The following is a 22,912-nucleotide window of genomic DNA, read 5'->3' as shown; positions in this document are numbered from 1 at the left end:
CTACCTACTACCTGATTCCAAAACCATTCTCCAAATTTAGGACGTTATCTTGGTGTGAAAATCTGTATTAGGTATCAATTGCTATAAAACAAGTTACCCAAATTTCTTAACAGCTTAAAACAGAAGATATTTATTATCTCACATAGTTTCTGCAGTTCATGAATCCAGAAACAGCTCACCTAAGTGGTTGTGGCTCAGGGTTTGTCAAGATGTTGGCCAGGGCTGCAGTCATCCGGAGATTTGACTGAGTGTGAGACTGCTTTCAAGATCACTCAGATGACTGTTGACTAGAAGCTTCAGTTCTTCACCACCTGAGTCTCTCCATAGGGCTGCTCATGACCTGACAGCTGGCTTCCCCAAAGGAAAGTATCCCATAAAGAGAGGGGGCACCCAAGATCAATGCTTTGGTGTCTTTAAACCTATCTCTAAAGTTGACAAGCCATCACTTCTGCTATATGCTATGGGTCATACTAATGCTGGTATAGAAAGGGACCACATGACGGTGTGAATACCAAGAAACAGGGATCATTGGAGTTATTTTTGAGGCTGGCCACAACAAACAGTAATGATGATGCTGTCACCATCATTTGGTATATAATTATTATGACTATATCTGTACATTTTTCTTCAATCAATTATTAAATATTCTCGTATTCCTCCTTAACTAATTCTGTTCTACACTAAATCCAAAAAGTTTAAGTGTAGTAATTTCTACCTCAACTACTATATTTTGGCCTGACTTTTAGTTATTAAAAACAATATCAGGGTGAAATCTTGAGGTCATAAAATATCCTGAAGCTTATATTTCTTACATAATTTTTCTTAGAGTATGCACTGGAAATTTGCAAATATAAATGGCATGTAATATTTCTTTGACAAACTGCAAGGTTCAGGGTTTCTTGTTTGTGGATGGATATTGTTTTTTCCATTCTCTGAGATTACCACACTCAAACATCTATATACATATGCATTTCTTGACACATACATACACACAGTCACCCACGGCACACCCACATATGTGAATTAGACATGAATCAGTGGCACTTTAGAAGAATGAATTAGATCTTCTCTCTGCCTAGCTGCAGTGGCTGGTTACCATGGAAATGATGCACAAGGTAGACCTTTCGGAAAATGCTAATGTTAATGTGTCTTTGTTGGAAGAGTTCATGTATTAATCAGAAATGAAGAGAACTTTAATAACAAAGCTATGCAGATATGTTAGAAACAAAAGCTGTCTGCTGATATCAAACAAATACAATTTATCATCTCTTTTGCCCTGACCTTGACGGAACAGAACATCTCTGTTCCCTGAACTCTGCAATCAGTGAGCAGGTAGCTAGGTTTTAAAATTAATGTGAGATTTCATCTTCAATTACCATATGCACAGACTTAATTTCTGCTTTGTTAAATACTGTGTAGGGTCAAAACTGATTTCCACAGTTCTCTGCCTCCACAGATTATTATTTCCAGAGTGTTTTTCTGCCTTGGATGCTCTCTACCAGCATCTCCCAACCCTAATTAATAATAACTTGGTTTCCTGAAGCCATAGCTGGATGGAAAATATATTAAAGAAATTCTGAGCTTTTTTGACAGTCAAAAAATTTGTCGTAATGCATTATTTATTTTATGCAGATAAAATAAGTATATGCTAATTATAGAAAAATGTTAAAGGTATAAAATATTTTTTAAAGTAAAAATCATCAATTAGCTCATCAGGAAGATTAAACATCATTAATTTTTTGTATGTATACTTCTTTTAATTTTTTACATATGCCATTTAGAATATGAGTTGTATTCATACTTTCATAAAATTTTCATTTTTTCTACAAAATGACTTACAGAATAGTAGAATATTAGTTAATAAGAGCATTTCTATCACATCACACAATAGTAACCCCCACACCATCTTTTTCCAATTATGTAAATTTTTCTCCCACATGTTAATTAGATTGTTAATTAAAATGACTTTTACTGGTTTAGTGACAAGTTGATTCTCTGATAGTGCTGTCCTAAATGAAAATAAACATTTATTGATGATTTTTATTGACTACTCACTCCAGGATAGCTCACTTTAAGAAAAATAAACTCATCCTTGAATAACACCTAAAATGAAGGTAATTTGGGTTATAAATATTTGCTACAGAGTGCTCCGCAACTTGTTGTTTCAAATGGAGTCTCTTTCAATAGCAAGCACTTTAAATGTGAATTTACTTAACAAATTTTTATTAACTTCAAAACTCATTTTTAGTCTCTGATCAGAGCCTTAAGTTGGTGGAGTCCTGCTTTGTGCAGTCCATTTTTGGAGTAGAGAGTAGTCAGTAGTTAATGACCAGGGGACACAACTGTGCAGTTAGTAATTACTTCCATCAAACACATTTTGTATGTAGAGAATGACATAAATTTAGTCCTTTGATAGCCTTAGGGACAAAACCATCAATATATCTTTCAGTTAGTGTTTCCATATAGGAATTGTTTTGGATGTTGGCCTAAAAGTACAAAAGTCATGCATTACATGTTTCTCTAGGGCAATTGCCTTCCAATCTTATTAAGAGTGTTTAAGAATTACCTGGAGATACTGTCTAAGATAAAGATTCCTGGGCTCTATCCCCAGCAATTCTGGTTTAGTGAATCTGGTGTAAGACCTGGGGATGTGCCTTTTTAACAAACTCTTTTCTCCCTCTCCACTTGGGATTCTCAAAGAAGTTGTCCACTGGCATCTCATTATGTGGAACGCTGCTCTCGGGACTTGAAATAATTTATGGAACTCCCTAATCTAATTTACAAACTGGAAACATCTGGGGACACTGAGGTATGGGGCAGGAAGTAAAGGGTAAAGATAGCTAGTCCAATGGGGGAAAAATAATTCTGTTGAACTACTAATAACTCCCTTAATCACAGCAGCCCAGCCAAGAAAACAATAGTTTTCACAGGCTCTTATAGTAAGTCCAAGGATTGCCACAAATACTTGAGGACCTAAAATTACCCAGCTGGTTGCCAGCCAACCTCATACTTTATCTTTTTTTTTTTTTTTTTTTTAATAAATCCAAGACTATAGCGTTAGGGAGAAAATCCTGTTATTCTAGGTATAACAACAGGCTGAAAGAAGTGGGTTAGCCCGTGCTTTTTTTTTTTAAGAAAGAGAAATGGAGGTGAGAGGGGGCAGGAAGAGTAGTGAAAGCCTCTTCAGAAAATGGTAGAAATGAGAATCAAGATTATTTCTTTCCCTCAAACTGAGCTTAAGGATGTACTCAGACAACTTCTTCCTGTCATCTCAGGAAGAGACAAGTGGCACACTGGTCAATCTGAGACCGGATGAAAACAGTAGTTACTAGCAAAGGTTTGGGCAGGGTCTAGGGAAGCCATAAGTCAGTGTCGGTACCCCAGTGGCTCTACTCCAGGAGGAGGACCAGCTCTGGGCCCGGAAGGGGCAACAGGAGGGAGCAGTTGTGGAGGAGTCTATGGAGCAAGTAACTAACAAGACCTGTGATCACTGATGGCCTAGGTCAGCCTAATGTCACAGTGCCAGCCCTACGCAACCTCTGGAAGGAAGGAGTCTAGGGGAAGAAGACACAGTATCCTGCCACCAGACTCCTGGGAGAGCTTCTGTTTGCCACATTCAGTCAGGGACCAGAGGCAGGGGAGCTGTTGGTAGAGTCTCTGCAGATCAAACTTCCAGGGCAGGGAGGTAAATAAGGATAGAGGGGTTATGGGTCTGGAAGTGGGGGCTGAAGCCAAATGAAAGTAAAAGATTTCCCGCCTGGGATGGGCACTGAATCTTCAATCTAGCCCACATGCTTCTTGTGAAAACTTGGCAACTAATAAAATTCTTGAGACTCAGCCTTTCTATTAAAATGATTACATAATGAAAGTTAGACAATAGAATACTTTGAAAAGACCAGCAGAGCACATCATCTTGGGGGTAATGAGACTAATTTGTGCAAAAATCATAGATACCTAATCATACATATATACATATTTAACATATATAAGTATTACAATTATACATCATATATTTATGTCACATATAAATGTATGATGTTATATACATGTGTATATGATATATAATATAGAATGTTATATATAGTTCATATAGAGATGTACTTTATATAGATCTACTTTATGTATATATGAATAGCAGATTTTTAGTCCATACTGATAAAATCCAAGATCTTAGCTAATGTCCTCTACAGAAATACAGAAAAGTACACAACACCTAAGTGTTCAGTTTTATGTCTTTTCACAAGTGAGTACAATAATCATGCTGATAACATAGAACACAATAAGCACCCTAGCCTGTTGCATCATATAACACATAAGTAATATTTGCCAAATACATGCCAACATTTATTTATTTGCTCCTTCTCCTTTGACTTTTTTTTTAAAGGATTTTATTTATTTATTCATGAGAGACACACATAGAGAGAGAGAGAGAGAGGCAGAGACACAGGCAGAGGAAGAAGCAGGCTCCATGCAGGGAGCCCGACGTGGAACTCGATCCCACGTCTCCAGGATCAGGCCTTGGGCTGAAGTCAGCGCTAAACCGCTGAGCCACCTGGGTTGCCCCTGCCTGACTTTTTAATAAAAAATTGTTTTCTAGTTTTTTATTAAAACAAAATTGATGCTATAAACACCCTTGTACACGTCCCCTTGTGTACATGGGCAAGAGTTTCTCTAAGATAGAGTTTCCCTCAGGAATGGAATTTCTGGATCATAAGATAAGGACAATTTAAAGTCTACTAGATAACACCTACTTGTACTCTGTGTTTACGAGCAGTGATGAGTATTCCTGGGTAGTCACACCCTCAGCAATATTTCCCATCTTCAGGCTTCTATATTCTCACAAATCTGATGGATTGTGATTGTGGCTTAAGTCCACATTTCCCTGAAAATTAAAGGAGTGGAGTACCTCTCTCTCTTTCAAGTGTCTTTAGGTTTTCCTTTGGTGAAATTTCCTTCCATACCTTTATTTTGAGCTGTTTGTTTTTTCCTTCCTGATTTATCAGCATTCTTTATTAGCGAGAATAGTAATTCTTGGTAGGCTAAATACATAGCAGTTATCTTTTATACTTTGTAAATTTTTACTTTAGTTTTTAAAAGATTTTATTTATTCATTTGAGAAAGAAAGAGAACACAGCAGGAGGAGGGGAAGAGGGAGAAGCAGACTCCTCACTGAGCAGGGAGCTGGATGCGGATACTGATGTAGGGCTCCCTCCCAGGACCCTGGGGTCATGGTCTGAGCTGAAGGCAGATGCTCAGCTGAGTGAGTCAGCCAGGTGCCCCTCACTTCATTTTTTATAGAAATTTTAAATGTAAATAGTCAAATTTACCAATACTTATTAAAAGTAGTTTGGATTATTATCTTCTTTAGAAATCCTTTTGTACCCTAGGTCATAAATATTTTTTTTCTGTTTCTTCTGTTTTGCTTTCCAGTGTCTTCAGTCAATCTCAGGTCGGCTTTTTAAAAATATGACAGTATGAAATAGAAGTGTTTTTTTCCCACATAAATCACTATTTTTCCCTCACCATTTCTTAAATATTTATTTTCCTGCAGATTTGTAACTTAATTTCTATTGACTATCAGAATTGCACATATGTGAGGGTTTGATTTTGGGCTCTTCAGTGGCACATCACTCTGCCTGATTCTGTACCAAAATCTTATTATTACAGCTCTTTTTTTTTAGCACTTTTCTCATTTTTATTACTGACTTTAATAAACTAATGATAAATTTTATAAGACATCTATTAAGAAAATCATGTGAGTATGTACTCTTATAATCTTTTTAGGTTGTGAATTACTATACTAGATTTTCTAATAATAAATCATGCTTAAATTCCTAGGAAAAAACTCAATTTGTACATTGCTGAATATAGTTTAATATTTTATATATTTTTTACATCAATATTCATAAATGAGAATAGCTTTTGATTTTCCTTTCCTCTGCTGTACTTGTCTTGTTTCAGTAGTGGGGTTATCCTGGCCTCATGAAAAGAATGTTTCCTTCTTTTTTCTGTCTTTGGAAAAATGTGTATGAAACTGGAGATCCCAGTTTCCCTGATGATTAATGGAATTTGGCTATAAACCTTCTGGGCTTGATGAATTTTTTAAATTTTATTTCCCACAATTCAGTTTTGAAAGATTGTGGGTCTAAAGTTTGGTTGGAGAAATGTGTTTATCTAGGTATTTACATTTTTATTTTTTTTTATTTTTTTTTTAAATTTTTTTTTAATTTTTATTTATTTATGATAGTCACAGAGAGAGAGAGAGGCAGAGACACAGGCAGAGGGAGAAGCAGGCTCCATGCACCGGGAGCCCGATGTGGGATTTGATCCTGGGTCTCCAGGATCGCGCCCTGGGCTAAAGGCAGGCGCCAAACCGCTGGCCACCCAGGGATCCCTAGGTATTTACATTTTTAATCACAATGTTCATAATGTCTCCCCTTTTTCTAAAATCATCACTGTATCTGGATATGTCTGCATTCTCAGTGATAGTATTGTGATCCCACCTTTTACTGTATTTCTTGATGAATTTTTATTAGTTTTATTAAAGAAACAACATTTGGTTTTGTTAATCCTATCTACCTTTGTTTTATATTTTGCCCAACAAGCTCCTATCTTATATTCCGTTTTTTTTTTCTGCTATTCATGGTTTTACTTACTCTTTTTAACCTGTTTAAACTTTTTTTTAATGTAGATGCTTCTCTCATTATTTTTTGTATCCTTTATCTCGTTAGAAGCATCTTTTTAAGCTCTACATATCCCACTAATTCCAGATGAGCTGTATCTCACAAGTTTTTATATATGGGATCATTGTCATCCTGTGTAATATATTAAACATTCTCATAATTTTTATTAAATCATGAGTTATGAAAGTATGTTTCTAAATTACTAACCCATTAGTTTCCTTCCTTCCTCCCTCCTCTCTTCCCTCCCTGTCTCTTTCCTTTCCTTTCCTTTCTTCCCTCCCTCTCTCTTTCCTTTCCTTTCCTTTCCTTTCTTTCCTTTTCTTTTTTTCTTTTCTTTTCTTTCTTTTCTTTTCTTTTCTTTTCTTTTCTTTTCTTTTCTTTTCTTTTCTTTTCTTTTCTTTTCTTTCTTTCTTTTTGCTATTGATTTCTATTGGGATTCCACTGTGGTTAGACGATGAGGCTTACATGAAATGTCGAATCTTCAGTTTCTTTTGAAACTTGACTTGGTTCCAAGTGCAGGAAAAAAAATTAAGTTTATATTCAAATCTCTTATATTCTTACTAATCGTGATATGCTTGATCTATTATTTGTTGGAAAATGTGTGTTAAAAATAACAAATACTGTTATTATTTGTCTATTTTCCCCTTATAAGTCTCTTGAAGCACTTGGAAATTTTGTTATCAGTTATATACTTGATAAGTTAGTACAGCTTCCTGGCTAATTTTTTTTTTTTACTTAACTTTGTGGTGACCATCTTTATATCTAATAATATTTTAACATCAAAGTCGACTTTCATCATTGCTGCACCAACTTTGTTTCAGTTAGATTTGCATTTTGTACCATTCTCTCCCTTCCCAATTTTATCATTTTCTTTTGTAATTAACATGTGGCTAAACTTTGTTTTTTTAAATCTAATGTCACTATTTTTGTCTTTTATCTGTGAGCATATTCAATATTTACTTTGATAACTGCTATTTTGGGTTTGTATTATCCATCTTATTTTGTGCTTTTTATTTACTTTGCTCTTTATGTGTTTCTTTTCTCTCTTCTCATTCATTGACTGAGTTTTCTCTAAATCCCATTTTCCTTCTCTTGGAAGGATATGGTTATCATTGAAAGTTTAACACAGATACTTGACTAATGAAAGTCACAATTCAATAAGCTCTCAACCCTCCTTTTGAACAGCACAAGAACTTTTGACTGCAACTCTTTTATTAGATATTGTTATCCCAACAATGGGTAATGAACATATCCACTACCCTGTAAAAATTTTCTTGTGATGACTGAGGATGGAGAAAGAATGGGATGAGGAGGTGAAAAATTACTAAGGATCACAATAATATTTGGCCAAGTAGTGCTGATCTGCTTTTTGTCACTAGAGATGGTTTGCAATCTAGAATTTCATATGAATGAAAATGGTCTTTTTTTGTCTGACTTCTTTTATTCTGCATAATTACCGAGTATACCAATAGCTCTGACCTTGGTCCATTACATGCACATACACAGTTTATTTATACATTTACCTGTTGGTGGAATGGGCATTTGTGTTATTTTAAATTTGGGTCTATTACATTCTTATTAAGTTCTTCTCTACTCCATGATTATAAAAAATAGCCAAAATATTTTCCTAGTACTCATGTTTTTATATTTTTACATTTTTTTTTTTAATTTTTATTTACTTATGATAGTCACAGAGAGAGAGAGAGAGGCAGAGACACAGGCAGAGGGAGAAGCAGGCTCCATGCACCGGGAGCCCGATGTGGGATTCGATCCCGGGTCTCCAGGATCGCGCCCTGGGCCAAAGGCAGGCGCCAAACCGCTGCGCCACCCAGGGATCCCATATTTTTACATTTAAATCATAATCTGTCTTGATTTTTTTAAAAATGCCAATTTAAGATAGGCTAAATTATGTTTTTCTGAATAAGTCCATTATGACAATATTATTTATTTGTTTATCCTTTGCATTAATTTGATGCAAGACCTTTTTGACATATTGGATTCTTATAAATATTTGAATCTTTTGTAGCTCCATGTTGTATACCACTGAACTCTTATCTATTCCTAAATTAACACTAATTGGCCAAATATTGTTGTAATACACACATTAGTATCTGGCAACTTACATTCTTTATACTTCCTTTTAAATATTTCTTGATTACACTCAATGTTTTATTCTTTCATCCAGTTAAGCTTCAGAATAGTCTCATTGATGTATAAAAGATAAACCCATTTGGAATTTTGTTCAGAATTTGTGACTCTATGATTTATAATAAGAAATATATGCTTGGCCTTAGTCCCTGTTTCTGTCACTGAGCTCCTAAAACCCTTAGAATTTCCTGAATGATGAAAGCAACAAAGGTGACTTTGTTATGACTAGGGGAAGGCTGCTAGGAGAACCAACCATGTGATTAGAGGATTGAAACTTTTAGTCACGCCCCCTGATCTCCAGGAAGGGCTGGAATTTGAATCAATTGCCAGTGGCTAATGATTTAGTCAAATATGTCTGTGTAATGAAGCTTCCAAAAAATGCCAAAGAGGGCGGGGTTCAGAGAGCTTCTGGGCTGGTGAACATGAGGAGGTGCTAGGAGAGTAGTGCCCCCAGAGAAGGCATGGAAGTCCATGCCCCTTCCCCATACCTTGCCCTAAGTGTCTCCTCTGCCTGGCTGTTCCTGAGTTGTATGTTTTTTTTATAATACATCAGTAATCTAGTGAGTAAACCGGTTTGCTGAGTTCTGTGAACCACTCTAGAAAATTAATTGAATCCAAGGAGGGGATCGTGGGAACTTTTGATTTAAAACCTGACAGTAAGAAGTACAGGTAACAACCTGGACTTGCAATTGGAATCTGAATTTCAGGGGTAGGGGAAAGGGTAGGTCATGGGAATCTCCATCTGTGGCCAGTTGATTGGAAGCATAGGTGACAACCTGGGCTCATGACTGGTGTCTGAAGTAGGAGAGAGAGAGCAGGCTTGCAGGACTGAACCCTTAACCTGTGGAATCTGATGCTGTCTCTGGATAGACAGGTGTCAGAATTTAGTTGACAGAATGGACCCAGTTGGTATCCAGAAAATTGGTTGTGGTGTGGAACAGACCCCCCCCCCCCAACAAATATACATGTTGACATTGTGTTCAGAACACAAAAGAAAATTACATTAAGCTTATAGATTACTGAGGGAGGGATGAAAATCTTTAAAATATTGAGAATGTATCCTAATAACAGTTTGGGGCGCCTGTGTGGCTCAGTCAGTTACACATCCAACTCCTGATTTTGGCTCAGATCATGATGTCAGGGTTGTGAGATCAAGCCCAGTGCAGAACCTCCTTAAGATTCTCTCCCGTGGGGCAACTGGGTGGCTCAGCTGTTTGACTGCAGCTCAGGTCATGATCTCAGGGTCCTGGGATCAACCCTGGGATCTCAGCAGAGAAGTCTGCTTCTCCCTCTCCCTCTACCTATCGCCACCCAACTCTATCCTCTCATAAAAAAAATAAATAAATAAATAAATAAATAAATAAATAAATAAATAAATGTTTATTAAGATTTTCTTAAAAAGTGTTTTACCATATTGTTTGTGGTGGTCCCCAAGTACCCCCAACTTCCTGTATTATTCTGTTTTAGTAGGAGGGTGATGTTTAACGCTAACCTGTTTTGTGCCTATACAGTCTTTCCTAGTTTACCCTGATAATAGTCATTTTTTTAAGTCATATAGAACAATGGTCAAATCTACATTGAAAGTTAGATATTTCCTACATATTGCTGATACCAGTTGTGTTAAATTAACATTTCTTTCCCCTACATTTTGGAATAGATGTTTATCTTCAGCTTATTGGGCCAAATGTTATTTACATTTGAACATAGTAAGTTGTCAGTTTTGTTCCTCATCATCTTGCCATGAGCCCATGGCATTTACCTATTGTTACTTCTATTGAGCTCTTTTTTTTCTTCTGTTGTCAAAATGTACATATTGCTTATATGTAAAAAAAAAAAAAGCCTTTGATTTCTCCATTTTTGTCTTGAGTTCTGAAATTTATTAATTCATTCAAATAAATGAATAGGCACTAATCAAGTAAACAGTATAATAAGTTATGCTACATGCTATGAAGAAAATTGGAACACGGTGAAGAGATGGGGGTAGTGGCAGACAGAGGCCACTCTACACAGTGGTTGAGGAAGATCTCTCTTGAGGGGATGACATTGGAACAGAGCCTAGATAAAACCAAGGCATCCAGGGTAGAAATTTCCATGGAGAAGAAGAGCTCTGAAGCCAGCGTAAGTTTGATGTAATCAAGAGTAGTAAGAAAGCCAATGTGGCTGAAACACAGCTTCTAGATGTGTCAGGATTGGTTCAATCAGGAGAGAGAAACTAAACAGTACTTGAACAGGGAAAGTTTAATATAGAGAATTATTAAGTATGACAGGACTAGAGTATTAGAGTAGAGAGGGAGTGGCTCATAAGAAGAGAATTCTAAAGGATTTAGGAATCACAAATATAATGGAGCAATCACCAACTTTCAGAGTCATATGAAACACCCAGGAGAGATCCCTTTCTTCCCAGGATTGAGATTATGACCCTGTTGGAGAGGGCAAAGTTAGGACTCTATGGAGATTGCAGAGAAGTCACTGTGGTGCTGCACAGAGGAACCTCCTGGGAATTTCCTCCTGGAAATCTACTCTTTGGAACTTGTCAGAAATCCAACCCTCTAGGGTGTTAGAGAATGCTAGTCATGGGGAGATGTCTTAGTAGGGGTGCTCTGCTAAAAAACCTCCAAAAGAAAGTGCCAGGGAAGCTGCTGGCCACTGGGTGCTGCTGGCTACTGGACATTATGGAAGCTGAGCAGAGAAAGCTGTGTGTAGTGCTAGAAAAAAATATCCATGCTACAGAAGTTAAGCTTATGTACCTTCACATCCCCTGGGACATCTACAATTATGTATTATACTGTGTAATTGTATAAACTTATTTTGTAGTGAAATTAAGTTGAACACCAAATAATGACTGTTACCATGTATTTAAATTGAATAATGGAATTTCAGAACCTTGAGATTTTTTAAATTAGCTTTGCTATTTTATATGAATATACAGCTATAGAATTTTCAAAATGATTTCAAAATTTTGAAAATTTTCTTCATAACCTTTACTTATTTAGTACTTTGCAATTTCCCTTGATTCTTTTACATACTATTATCACCAATAATAGATTAAAATAGCCAATAAAGTACACAAATACTTCCATTTCTATCAAGGTAAAAAAAAAGCCTGATTATATAAAAGGAATATCATAATCTGAACCTCATCTATTTCCCTAGACACTCCTCATCATCCCCACCCAAGTTACTCACCAACTAACACCAACTAATTGCTTACTCTCCCCCACCTACTCAAAACTCATGATTTTTTACTCCACCTTGGTAGGCATGGTTTCTCCTCTGACTAAAATGCTGATGTACCCTCTTGCCCCATCCTCAGCCTTGCCTAGCTAATTCCTACCTATCCTTCAAAATTCTTTTTAACCTTTCTGCTTCCAGGAAGCATCTAGCAAAAGTGAAATGAGTGAGACCAGTTGGGAGGATAGAAGAGTAAACTAGACAAAAAATAAGTGGAGGAATAAGTAAACAAATGAGAAAAGCAGACCTATAAGCCATGTTATGTCACCCCTTGGAATGTTTGATTGCCAATATAATCATCTTCTTTCTGTCATTGGAAACAGAGCCTCTCTTGTGATACCTCCATGCCAAAGGTCCCGCTATGCCACCTACTTTGATGTTGCTGTTCTTCGCTGCCTACTGCAGCCCCATTGGTCTGAGGAAGGCACTCAGTGGTCTCTGATGTACTATCTGCAAAGACTGCGGCACATGTTGGAAGAGAAGCCTGAAAAGCCCCCAGAGCCAGATATTCCTCTCCTGCCCAGACCCAGGAGCAGCTCAATGGTGGCAGCAGCTCCCTCACTAGTGAACACCCACAAAACCCAAGTAAGAGAAACTCCGTCCATTGTCTTTTTTTTAACAGTTCCTACAGATGTATTATAATCTATCTGCTGCATCTTTGGCTTTTGCTCTACCACATATATACACACAGCTCGAGCACTCAAGAGATCCCTGATGAGTGGCCCAAACTCAAAGATTACAGCCAATTGGTAGAAAGTCAGGAGCCCCACCAGTCTACTCTCCTGTTCTGCTGTCTGATGCAGCCATACCCAGGTGTCAGAATCATCATCTAGGTCCTCCATGCCAGGGGGAGGTCTCTTGGTGCTGACCTTCCTCAGAAGCTCTGCGTAACATTCCACCTGAGCCAGCTCCACCTCATCCTCCTCTTCCCAGTCCCTCCAGTTATCAAAGTCCATAGACAACCACACTGGCTTGATATCCTCTTTGGTGAGTCCACCTTCTCCTTTCATTTCCTCACGAAGCAAGTAGTGGAGTAACAAGAGTGCTTATCCTGGGAGTCCTTGGAGTTCACCTTAGCATAGAATTCAATCTCATTGTACAACTCCACTCCACTGGCATTCTTGCAGCTGAACACAATATGGTGGTCTTTGATGAGCAGGTGTACCTCGGTGCTGTCCTCAACACAAAGCTCCATGAACACATACTTGGGCCTGTTGTACCACAGCATCTGGGCATGCTGCCTTGCTGTGGTGGCTCCCGCTACCCGGTGGTGTTTGGAGGCCAAGGCAAGGACTGCTATCTTTAGATCCTGGGGACACCCACAGAAGCTGCCTCATGTCCCTACAGCCAAGGGATCTGTACTCTGGAGAAAGTCAAATGACTTGTCCCAAGCTTTGTTCATCTCTTTCTCCAATGCTTAGTGCATTCAGTGTCTGATTCACAATAGGCACTCTAGTCCATCGTCTTTTGAATCCACAACCTTGGCCATAGAAGGTTCTCTTGTTCTCCTATGCATCCATTTCTTTATTCCAGTGCTATTTTGTTGGTGGTTTACTCTGATGCTATTATCCTTTCCCTTCTTTCTTATATTGCTAGACCCTTTTGCTTCTTTTTATCATCTAATTTGCCATTTAAAGAAGGGTGTCAAAATGCCTCTTGCTCACACTAGAGTTAAGACCTGTTGATCCAGAATAATGGAAAATTGGTCCTTCCAGCTAACTGAAGTACTAGTTAATAGAGAGCTCTCACATACAACTGTTAATTACTGACATCATGAAATGTGTGACATTAGCATTTTACTGAACATGGTTTAACACCTTTTGCTTGACTCAAAATTTTTTAGCACCTCAATATCATAATTAGAGATATTTCCTTGGGATATACAGTCTTGCTATTTATTATAGATGTTTGGAAAAATAAACTGACTGTATCCTGATTTGGTGACATCCCCCTGAAAATCACTTGTTAATAAACAGATGTGCTAATATCAGCTTGGACCCTTTCTCTTTTCCTCTTTCTCATCAATACTATGTGTTGGATATGTAGAGAAAAAGTGTGATTTGCAGTATATTCCAGTTGTTTGGTTTACTTAAGCATGAATTGGCTATGTCTGAAAAAGTCTACATATTCTGAAAATAAACATGAGCAATATTAGAGTGAAAGGGAGAGAGACTCTCTTTTAATAGTAGATGATTCTGCCCAAAGTAAAAATCTCCTTGGGTGAATCATTAAACAGAAAAAAAATTTTTTTAATGAAGAGAGAAAATGAGATACCTGTCTCCTCCCTATTTTCTTAGCTTTACCAAATATGGAGCTTCCAGGTCCCACTGTTGGAAACTCCAAATGGGAGTTACACTTGATATATAACGTATCTCTTCAGTAGCAGAATATGGATTCTAAAAGTCTGGACACACACGTGAAATACTTCATAAATATCAAAAGAGTAGGCACATCCCTATTAAAAATATGACATCTCAATAAGAAAAGTCTTTGGAAAAAAAAAAAAAGAAAAGTCTTTGGATATAAAGCCCTAAGTCCTTGATTGTAAAGTCTACCTTTATTGTCTATTAAGGATCTCACCATGAAGTGTAATGAAGAGGAAAAATCTCTTAGCCCTGAGGCCTTTTCCAAGGTTTCGCTGACCAATTTGCGTAGGTCTGCAGTCCCAGATCTTTCTTCAGACCTTGGCATGAACATCTTTAAGAAGGTGAGTAGAACCACTTATGCTCTTTGATATTTTGGTAATTGGGGGAAAAATCAGTAGGACATGAGGTAATGCTGCAGAATGGGACGGTTTGGGAAAGGAACCTTGAGGAGAGAAGTCAGCCCCCAGTTCTAACACTGGCTTGCAGCATGACCTTATGCAAATCCCTCTATGTGCATGACTGTTTCCCATTCTCAGTGTTGCCAAGCTCAATCCTGATGATGTGTATAGGGTAATTTCAGTAGTGTGATGGTGGAGGTAGTTGTGGTGGACTTGATGGCTACCTATATTTGTATGGTTCATCTTATTTTATCAAGCATTTTAGATAAATGCTTCTCACTTAACCCAATGAGATCCTAATTTTCCATATTTTGCACCTAAGAAACTGAGTCTTACCCAAGTTCTCAGAGTGATGGGATCATCATGGAACATTTATTCTGCAAGTCATCTCCAGCTTAAAGACAACAAAACAAACCAAAAAAATAAATAAAGTAGAAAATCCTTACATCAGATCACTAGATTTCCTACCCACACAACTTGTTATATGTCAAAGCATAGGTTTCCATTCAATAAACATTAATTATGCATTCATTAAAACTCTAAAGAAATTAAAGATGGAGTTGAGTGTACACTTGGGAATCACCTAATCAGGGTTCAAGTTCTTGCTCTGCCACTTTTCAACCTTTCATGATCCTGGCCAAATGATTCTTTTATTTGTAAGTTTGGTACATTATACAGTTACCACAAAGAGTTATGAGGTAGTAGTGAGATAATGAATGTAAAATCCTTATTTTGCTTGGCACTTAGTAAGTACTCAATAAATGTTAATTATTATCAAAAAAGAAAGGAGCTGAGCCTTAGAAATTTTGGTAGTTTTTGAAAGGTTGAATCCAAACTCAAAACCAGGGTCTTCAAGCTAAATAGTTCAGGCTCTTATGAACCCACCATTCCACCTCTTTTTCTAAGTATGTGGAGCTAATTAACTAGGAAATGTATGTGTAGTAGCTTCATTTCGTGTTTTTAAAAATAATTAGTCAAGTGTGTCCATGAAGGACATAGAACATATTATTAACTTACCTATGAGCTTAGTGTTGTTAAGCAAGCAGTCATATCTACCTTCATTGACAGTGCAATGATAGGCAATGGCTGTAGTTTTTCTAAAAATGTTGCTCATCATGGGGGAATAAGTTTTCAGTACTGAAGGCACATGAGGATCTCTGGGGAGCCATAAAATTTCACATGCCCAGTCCCGAACTCAGTCCAATTAGGTCAGAATTAATACAAAGCCAGACACTGGTATATTTTAAAAGCTTCCCAAGAAATTCTGAACTCTTATTTATCTTATTTATACTGGATTTTGAACTTGTTTGGTAGGAGTAATAGGAGTAATGAGTTTGTACCAATTCATGCCTGTGTCTTTTTTGACTCTCCTTATGGACACTGGCAAACACTTGATTGAAGTTGTCCAGCTGGTAAAATTGGTCTCAATCCTGGAAAAATGGAACAGAAAATACTGGCTGGTCCAAGTGGTGACTCAGGGATCCTATACTCTAATCCAGCGGTTCTTAAATTGTAGCGTGTATTGGAATCACCTACTGGGCTTATTAAAATATACATTGCTAGGCCTTACCTTCTGTGATTCTGATCTAGTATGTGTGGGGTTGAACCTGTGAATTTGTACTTCTAATAGTTTCCCAGTTGATACTGATGCCACTGGTCCAGGGACAACCTAGCCCAGCAGAAAGACCCAGGGAATAGGTTACCTTTTGCTTTGTTGCTTTCAGTCTTTAAATGCATTATGGAAATTTCACCCACCTTTATTGGATGATACTCTGTGACTTTCAGGGTTTCTTCTTCCTGGAACATTCCTGTATTTTCTTTTAAAGATTTTGTTTGTTTATTCATGAGAGACACACAGAGAGAGGCAGAGATATTGGCAGAGACAGAAGCAGGCTCCTCACAGGGAGCCTGATGCAGGAAACGATCCGAGGACCCAGGATCATGCGCTGAGCTGAAGGCAGATGCTCAACCGTTGAGCCACCCAGGCATCCCAGAACATTCCTGTATTTTGTTGCAAATTACAGAACCCTTTGGGAGGCAAGATGCCACTTCTTCTTTGCCCTGTGCCTAATCCTTTACCTCTCATCCTCACAGTTCAAGAGCCGCAAAGAAGACCGAGAGAGGAAAGGCTCCATCCCATTCCATCACACAGGGAAGAGGAGACCTCGAAGAATGGGAGTGCCATTCTTGCTTCACGAGGACCATCTGGATGTGTCCCCCACGCGAAGCACATTCTCCTTTGGAAGTTTCTCTGGGCTTGGAGAAGACAGACGAGGCATTGAGAAAGGAGGCTGGCAAACCACCATTTTAGGTGACCACAAGGACTTTTCAAAGTAGGGCAGAGCTTGAGTGACCTGTTTAGAAATCTGGATCTAGGGCTCCGGGGCAAATCTGCATCTTTCTTGAACAGTGTAGTCAAGAAATGTGGGCCCAGATGCTACTTCTAGTACCAAAGGAATGCAGATAATTTAATTAAATACGGGAGAACCCTGTATAATTAGACAGGTTAATGGCCCTATTTCTTTGGTACTCTAGATGTGGAAATATGGCCTGGAAGGGTCCTATGCATTAGCTTTTGTTGTGAATCCAAAGGCAGACTTTACTTTGGATATTAGAAAAGGAAGATGTGAAAAAAAAAAAAAAGAAAGAGGAAAAAAGGCTTTTTTTTTCTTACTTTCCGTCTTCTTTTTTTAAGATTTTATTTATTTATTCATTAGAGAGAGAGAGAGAGAGAGAGAGAGAGGCAGAGGGAGAAGCAGGCTCCACAGGGAGCCCGATGTGGGACTCGATCCCGGGTCTCCAGGATCATGCCCTGGGCCAAAGGCGGCGCTAAACCACTGAGCCACCTGGGCTGCCCTTTTTCTTTCTTTCTGGGTGGCATCTCAAGAAAGCCAGCTGAAATCCAGAAACCAGAAACCGACAGCTAGCTGGGACTCCACCTCTGGTTTCTGGCATTTGGCTTAGATTGGGGCTGAGCTTCCAGCAGGCAGCTTCCTCAGTCGTCTTGACCTTGACCATTCCCAGAACCAGCCCGATTGCTGCTGCTTGGCTGTGTCTCACGCACCTAATGTCCCTTTACTCCACCTGCTGTCCTTTGGAAAGACGAACTCTCGGGAGAATTTTCGTGTTCAGACCCTCTTGTGGTGTTCTCGTCCATCTCAGGGAAATTCACCCGGCGGGGCAGCTCGGATGCAGCCACGGAGATGGAGAGCCTGAGTGCCAGGCACTCCCACTCCCATCACACGCTGGTGAGCGACCTCCCAGATCATTCTAACAGCCACGGAGAAAACACTGTCAAGGAAGGTGGGTCGGAGGCGGCACCTGCCGGCGGGAGTTCAGGTGCCTTTTCCTCTTTCCTGTTTTTACTCCATGTCTCATTTTCATTGTCAGCTGGCTCCTTGTACGTTTTGAAAGCTTGCATTTCATGTATTATATCGCTTGGTAAATTCACTTGTGAGCCATTCTTAGGATTTCTTTAGGAGCAGAAGCTATTTGATGGCATGCTGCAACCACCAGGCCTCTCAGAGGCAAGGCAAGCCACTCATACTTGTTTTCCAAAGGTCATAGACCCACAGGGCTAGGAGAGGCTTGGAAGACAGCTATAGTCAGTACTTTGGTCCCCAGAAGGATGTCCCTCTAAAGGGCCTGCCCACCTTCAGTGGGAGGAAAGTCACTGCCTTCCAAGCCTACCCCTTCTTTTCTCAGACAGCTGCTATTTCAAAGAGGTGCCTTCCATGCTTTATGTGGAGAAAACTGTGTATCTGAGTAGAATCCCGAATTGGTTCTTATTCTGTACTCTTTACCAATGAGTGGAAATGTAACTCCTCTTCTCCCCAGAGTGTGTTTCAAGTATTTGATGATATCTTTTTTTTTAAAGATTTTATTTATTTATTCACGAGAGACACAGAGAGGAGAGAGAGAGAGAGAGAGAGGGAGAGGGCGAAGCAAGCTCCATGCAGGGAGCCTGACATGGGACTCGATCCCGGGTCTCCAAGATCATGCCCTGGGCTGAAGGCGGTGCTAAACCGCTGAGCCACCCGGGCTGCCCCAACCACCACAAATTTATGTTCCATTACTCTTGAACAAAGGAGAAAAAAAATCCTCACTTGCTGTTGCTTAAATACCCTAGATAAAACCAAATATTTTACTCTGCCACAAACTTGTGGGGAAATACTTCAACTAAACTAGATGCTAAAAACATTAGCAAATCCTGAACATGCCTGGATCCGACCGTATAGTATGATCCGCCACTTAACACTGGGTAAAATCCACCTGTTAAACAAGAGTTACACTCTAGCCTGGGTCTTAAGAAAACCAGTTGGAATCCACATTTTCTATAACCTTCATTATTTTTTTAAAGATTTATTTATTTATGATGGACACAGAGAGAGAGAGAGGCAGAGACACAGGCAGAGGGAGAAGCAGGCTCCATGCCGGGAGCCCGATGCGGGACTTGATCCCGGGGTTCCAGGATCACGTCCTGGGCCAAAGGCAGGTGCCAGACCGCTGAGCCACCCAGGGATCCCCTATAACTTTCATTATTTACCAGATATTACATGGCTTTTGACACTCCGAGGCAATTCCATGGAAATTGAGAATAGCTTTGAGACTATAAGTCAAACATCTATGACGCTTCAGCTGTGATTGTGCTCATTAGAGTGTACTGTCTGGCACGATGTTACAAGCTGACATGGGGAGAACTAATACGTGGCTTTCTTTTTATTAGTGAGATCTCAGATCTCCACTATCACAGTGGCAACCTTCAACACCACCCTGGCATCGTTCAACGTAGGCTACGCAGACTTTTTCAGTGAGCATATGAGGAAGCTCTGCAACCAGGTGCCTATCCCGGAGATGACACATGAACCCTTGGCTTGTGCAAACCTGCCCCGAAGCCTCACAGACTCCTGCATAAACTACAGCTACTTAGAGGACACGGAACATATCGATGGGACCAATAACTTTGTCCACAAGAATGGCATGCTTGATCTTTCGGTAAGAAGCTTATCAAAGCTTGGAAGATACAGACTCTTTGATCTAGTTTTTAGGACGTTGGGAAAAACAGGCATATAGGTTCTTAGCAATGTTGAACCTCAAAATTAAAGGGCTACCCGTATAAAAAATTCCGTGGATGTGTCAACCATTACAGAGGCACCTTTCCCTTTTTTTCCCCAAGCATTATACTACATGAGATGTGGTCTCAGAATATGTTTATAATCCAAAAACATTATCAAATTCTGAATATGCATATCTAAAATGTACATAAATGTGTGTGTACTAAGTCCCTTTTTTTGTAGAATAAGAGAAAAAGTTCTCAGTTTATTTTATTTCATTATATAAGCAACATGACTCCAAACCTCCCATGTAGCAAGGGAAAATGAATAGAAGCCCATTAAAAGATTTAAACTTGCATTCTCAAGAATGCCTGTCTTGATTATAGTTATTAGCAAATGAAAGGGTTGTTATAATTTACAATTATATTTCACAAAATTTTTTATTTCACATCAGAGAACTGGCTCAGTAAATAATTTAAAATATTAAAATCAATGAAAGGACATAATTTAAACATGCAAATATTTTGCATTTAAAATTGAAGTGTAAATAATGATACAATTGTGAACGCCTCAATGTTCCTTTATCTTGTAGATATGGAAATCATTGTTCTTTATCCATTATTGACAGAAAGTGCAAAGCAGAGGATTAAAGCACTCTGATTTTAAAAATCAGCTGACTATAAGAATATAAGAAATAGTGAAAGGGACCATAAGGGAAGGGGGGGAAACTGAGTGGGGAAAAATTAGAGAGGAAGATAAAACCATGAGAGACTCCTAACTCTGGAAAACAAATAAAGGGTTGCAGAAGAAGATGCGGGTGGGGGGATGGAGTGACTGGGTGAAGTGCATTAAGGAGGGCACTTGATGGAATGAGCACTGGGTGTTATACTATATCCTGGCTAATTTAATTTAAATTAAAATCAGTTGAACAGGTTTCCCTTTGGACAAAAAATTACTGTCCCATTAATTCACTGTTCTTCAGGATCCCTATTAATTGTCCCTATTATGGCAAGTTTTGGGATACTTAAGTGAGATGATACATAGAATCATCTTTTTAACACATACATTTTAATTCTTTGGGTGACTTATACTCTATATTAAGCATATACACAAGGTTCCAATGCAGTTTAGATAGGAACATCTAAAGATTACCTGAATTATTCTGAAATGCAAAAAAACAGCCCAAAGAAAATGGACTAAACAGAATAACCAAATCTTTGCAGGAAGAGGTAGTTCGGGCAAATTAATCAGCCTCTGTTTATCTTTGTCTTCTCCTCAGGTGGTTCTGAAGGCTGTTTATCTTGTCCTTAATCATGACATCAGTTCTCGTATCTGTGATGTGGCGCTGAACATTGTTGAATGCTTGCTTCAACTTGGTGTGGTGCCTTGTGTAGAAAAGAACAGAAAGAAGAGTGAAAACAAGGAAAATGAGACTATGGAGAAAAGAGCAAGTGAGGGAACCTTCCAGTTCAAAGGAGTATCTGGAAGTTCACCCTGTGGATTTGGGGGCCCTTCAGTTAGTGGAGCTGGAGATGGTGGAGGAGAAGAAGGAGGAGGTGGAGACGGAGGAGGTGGAGGAGGTGATGGAGGAGGAGGTGGAGGAGGTGGTGGTGGACCTTATGAGAAGAATGATAAGAACCAAGAGAAGGTATGACTGAACCACCTTCTGTGTTCTCGTGAAGTGTTGCCCCTAATTTCTTTCCAGTGCCTGCTTGCAGACTCAGAATCACAGCTAGTAACTAAAGCAAGGAAATGGTGAGCCTAGAAATCTCTTTACCGGATTGTCATCAGGCATTAGCAGAAATGGTTAGATGAAACTGTATCTCAATTCAGAAACCACTGCTGTTCAAGCAGTGTTAGAGCTAATTTCCTGGTCACGTATGTCTTCAGGGTTGTTATCTCAGTTACACTATATTACCATAATTCTCCGTCTGCCAAGAATAGCCTCTTTCTCAAGATTTTCAGGCTCTGACAAAATTGAGCAGTTTTCTTCTCAGATTGACATAACAAAATGCCATAGATTGGGTGGGTTAAACAATAGAAATTTATTTCTCACACTTCTGGAGGCCGGAAAGTCCAAGGTGAAGGTTCCACAAGGCTTCTTAAGCTTCTTATGGGTTGTAGGTGACTGCCATCTGACTCTGTGCTCACCTGGCCTCTTTTTCTGTATACACACACATACACACACACAGAGTTCTCTGGTGTCTTTTCCTTCTTTTTTTTTTTTTTAAGGATGTATTTATTTATTCATGAGAGACACAGCAAGAGAGAGGCAGAGACACAGGCTGAGGGAGAAGCAGGTTCCCTGCAAGAAGCCTGATATGGGACCCGATCCTGGATCCTGGGATCACTCCCTGGGCCAAAGGCAGACACTCAACCACTGAGCCACCCAGGCGTCCCTCTCTGGTGTCTTTTCTTATAAAGGTACTGATCTTATCAGACCAGGACCGTTCTCATGATCTTACCTAATCCTAATTACCTCCCAAAGGCCACATCTTCAAACACCATCACATTGGAGCATAGGGCTTCAACATATTATGAATTTGAGGGGAACACATTCCTACCATAACAAGCAGTATAATTTTTCCTCAAAATAATGTTTTTTTCTCTTGATCTAAGGGACACATTTTTGGGCAGCCAATTTCAATCACTATGGAGAAAAGGGAAGAAATTTATTCAGCTAATTGATTGGTTTATTGGTGTTGGTTCGAAAGACTAGCCTTGGCACTCTCATGTCTCAGTGTTTCACATCTCATGATTTTAGCTTTCTTATTATTGGTTTTTCCTGAATTAATTCCCTTTGCCTTGGTACCACCTTGTTTATGATCTCTGAACTTAATGCCAAAAATTAATCTTCTCCTTTAATTTGGGTTTTAGATAAGAATTATCATAGCTTGGAACTCTTGGGTGGCTCTATAGGTTAAGCGTTGGACTCTTGATATCATCAGGTCTTGATCTCAGGGTTGTGAGTTCAAGTCCCTGCATTGGGCTCCATGCTGGGTTTGAGGTCTGCTTAGAAAAAAAAAAAAAGA

At 38.9% G+C, this 22,912-nt stretch overlaps 2 protein-coding genes across 51 annotated transcripts in view; one reads left to right on the top strand and one right to left on the bottom strand.

The window, feature by feature from the left end:
- UNC80 (unc-80 homolog, NALCN channel complex subunit) overlaps positions 1 to 22,912 on the top strand; it is a 216,077-nt gene that overhangs the window by 30,527 nt on the left and 162,638 nt on the right. For 33 of the 50 annotated variants that reach the window (XM_072743068.1, XM_072743067.1, XM_072743044.1 and 30 more), the window contains exons 8-13: positions 12,386 to 12,647; positions 14,635 to 14,769; positions 16,921 to 17,137; positions 17,989 to 18,165; positions 19,553 to 19,821; positions 21,160 to 21,528. In XM_072743068.1, coding sequence (XP_072599169.1) covers positions 12,386 to 12,647; positions 14,635 to 14,769; positions 16,921 to 17,137; positions 17,989 to 18,165; positions 19,553 to 19,821; positions 21,160 to 21,528 — 1,429 coding nt within the window. The remainder of the gene's footprint in view (positions 1 to 12,385; positions 12,648 to 14,634; positions 14,770 to 16,920; positions 17,138 to 17,988; positions 18,166 to 19,552; positions 19,822 to 21,159; positions 21,529 to 22,912) is intronic. The other 17 variants (XM_072743069.1, XM_026002223.2, XM_072743048.1 and 14 more) reach the window with 1 other exon arrangement.
- LOC112922433 (putative protein PTGES3L) lies at positions 12,699 to 14,009 on the bottom strand. Its single transcript, XM_072742809.1, has 4 exons — positions 13,989 to 14,009; positions 13,127 to 13,371; positions 12,872 to 13,037; positions 12,699 to 12,773 (listed from the first exon to the last, which is right to left on the bottom strand). Exons 1-4 carry the CDS (start codon positions 14,007 to 14,009, stop codon positions 12,699 to 12,701), a joined length of 507 nt encoding a protein of 168 aa, XP_072598910.1.

Source organism: Vulpes vulpes, chromosome 16 (assembly GCF_048418805.1).
Source record: "Vulpes vulpes isolate BD-2025 chromosome 16, VulVul3, whole genome shotgun sequence".
Classification (NCBI taxonomy): domain Eukaryota; kingdom Metazoa; phylum Chordata; class Mammalia; order Carnivora; family Canidae; genus Vulpes; species Vulpes vulpes.
This window is presented reverse-complemented; position numbering and strand designations above follow the sequence as displayed.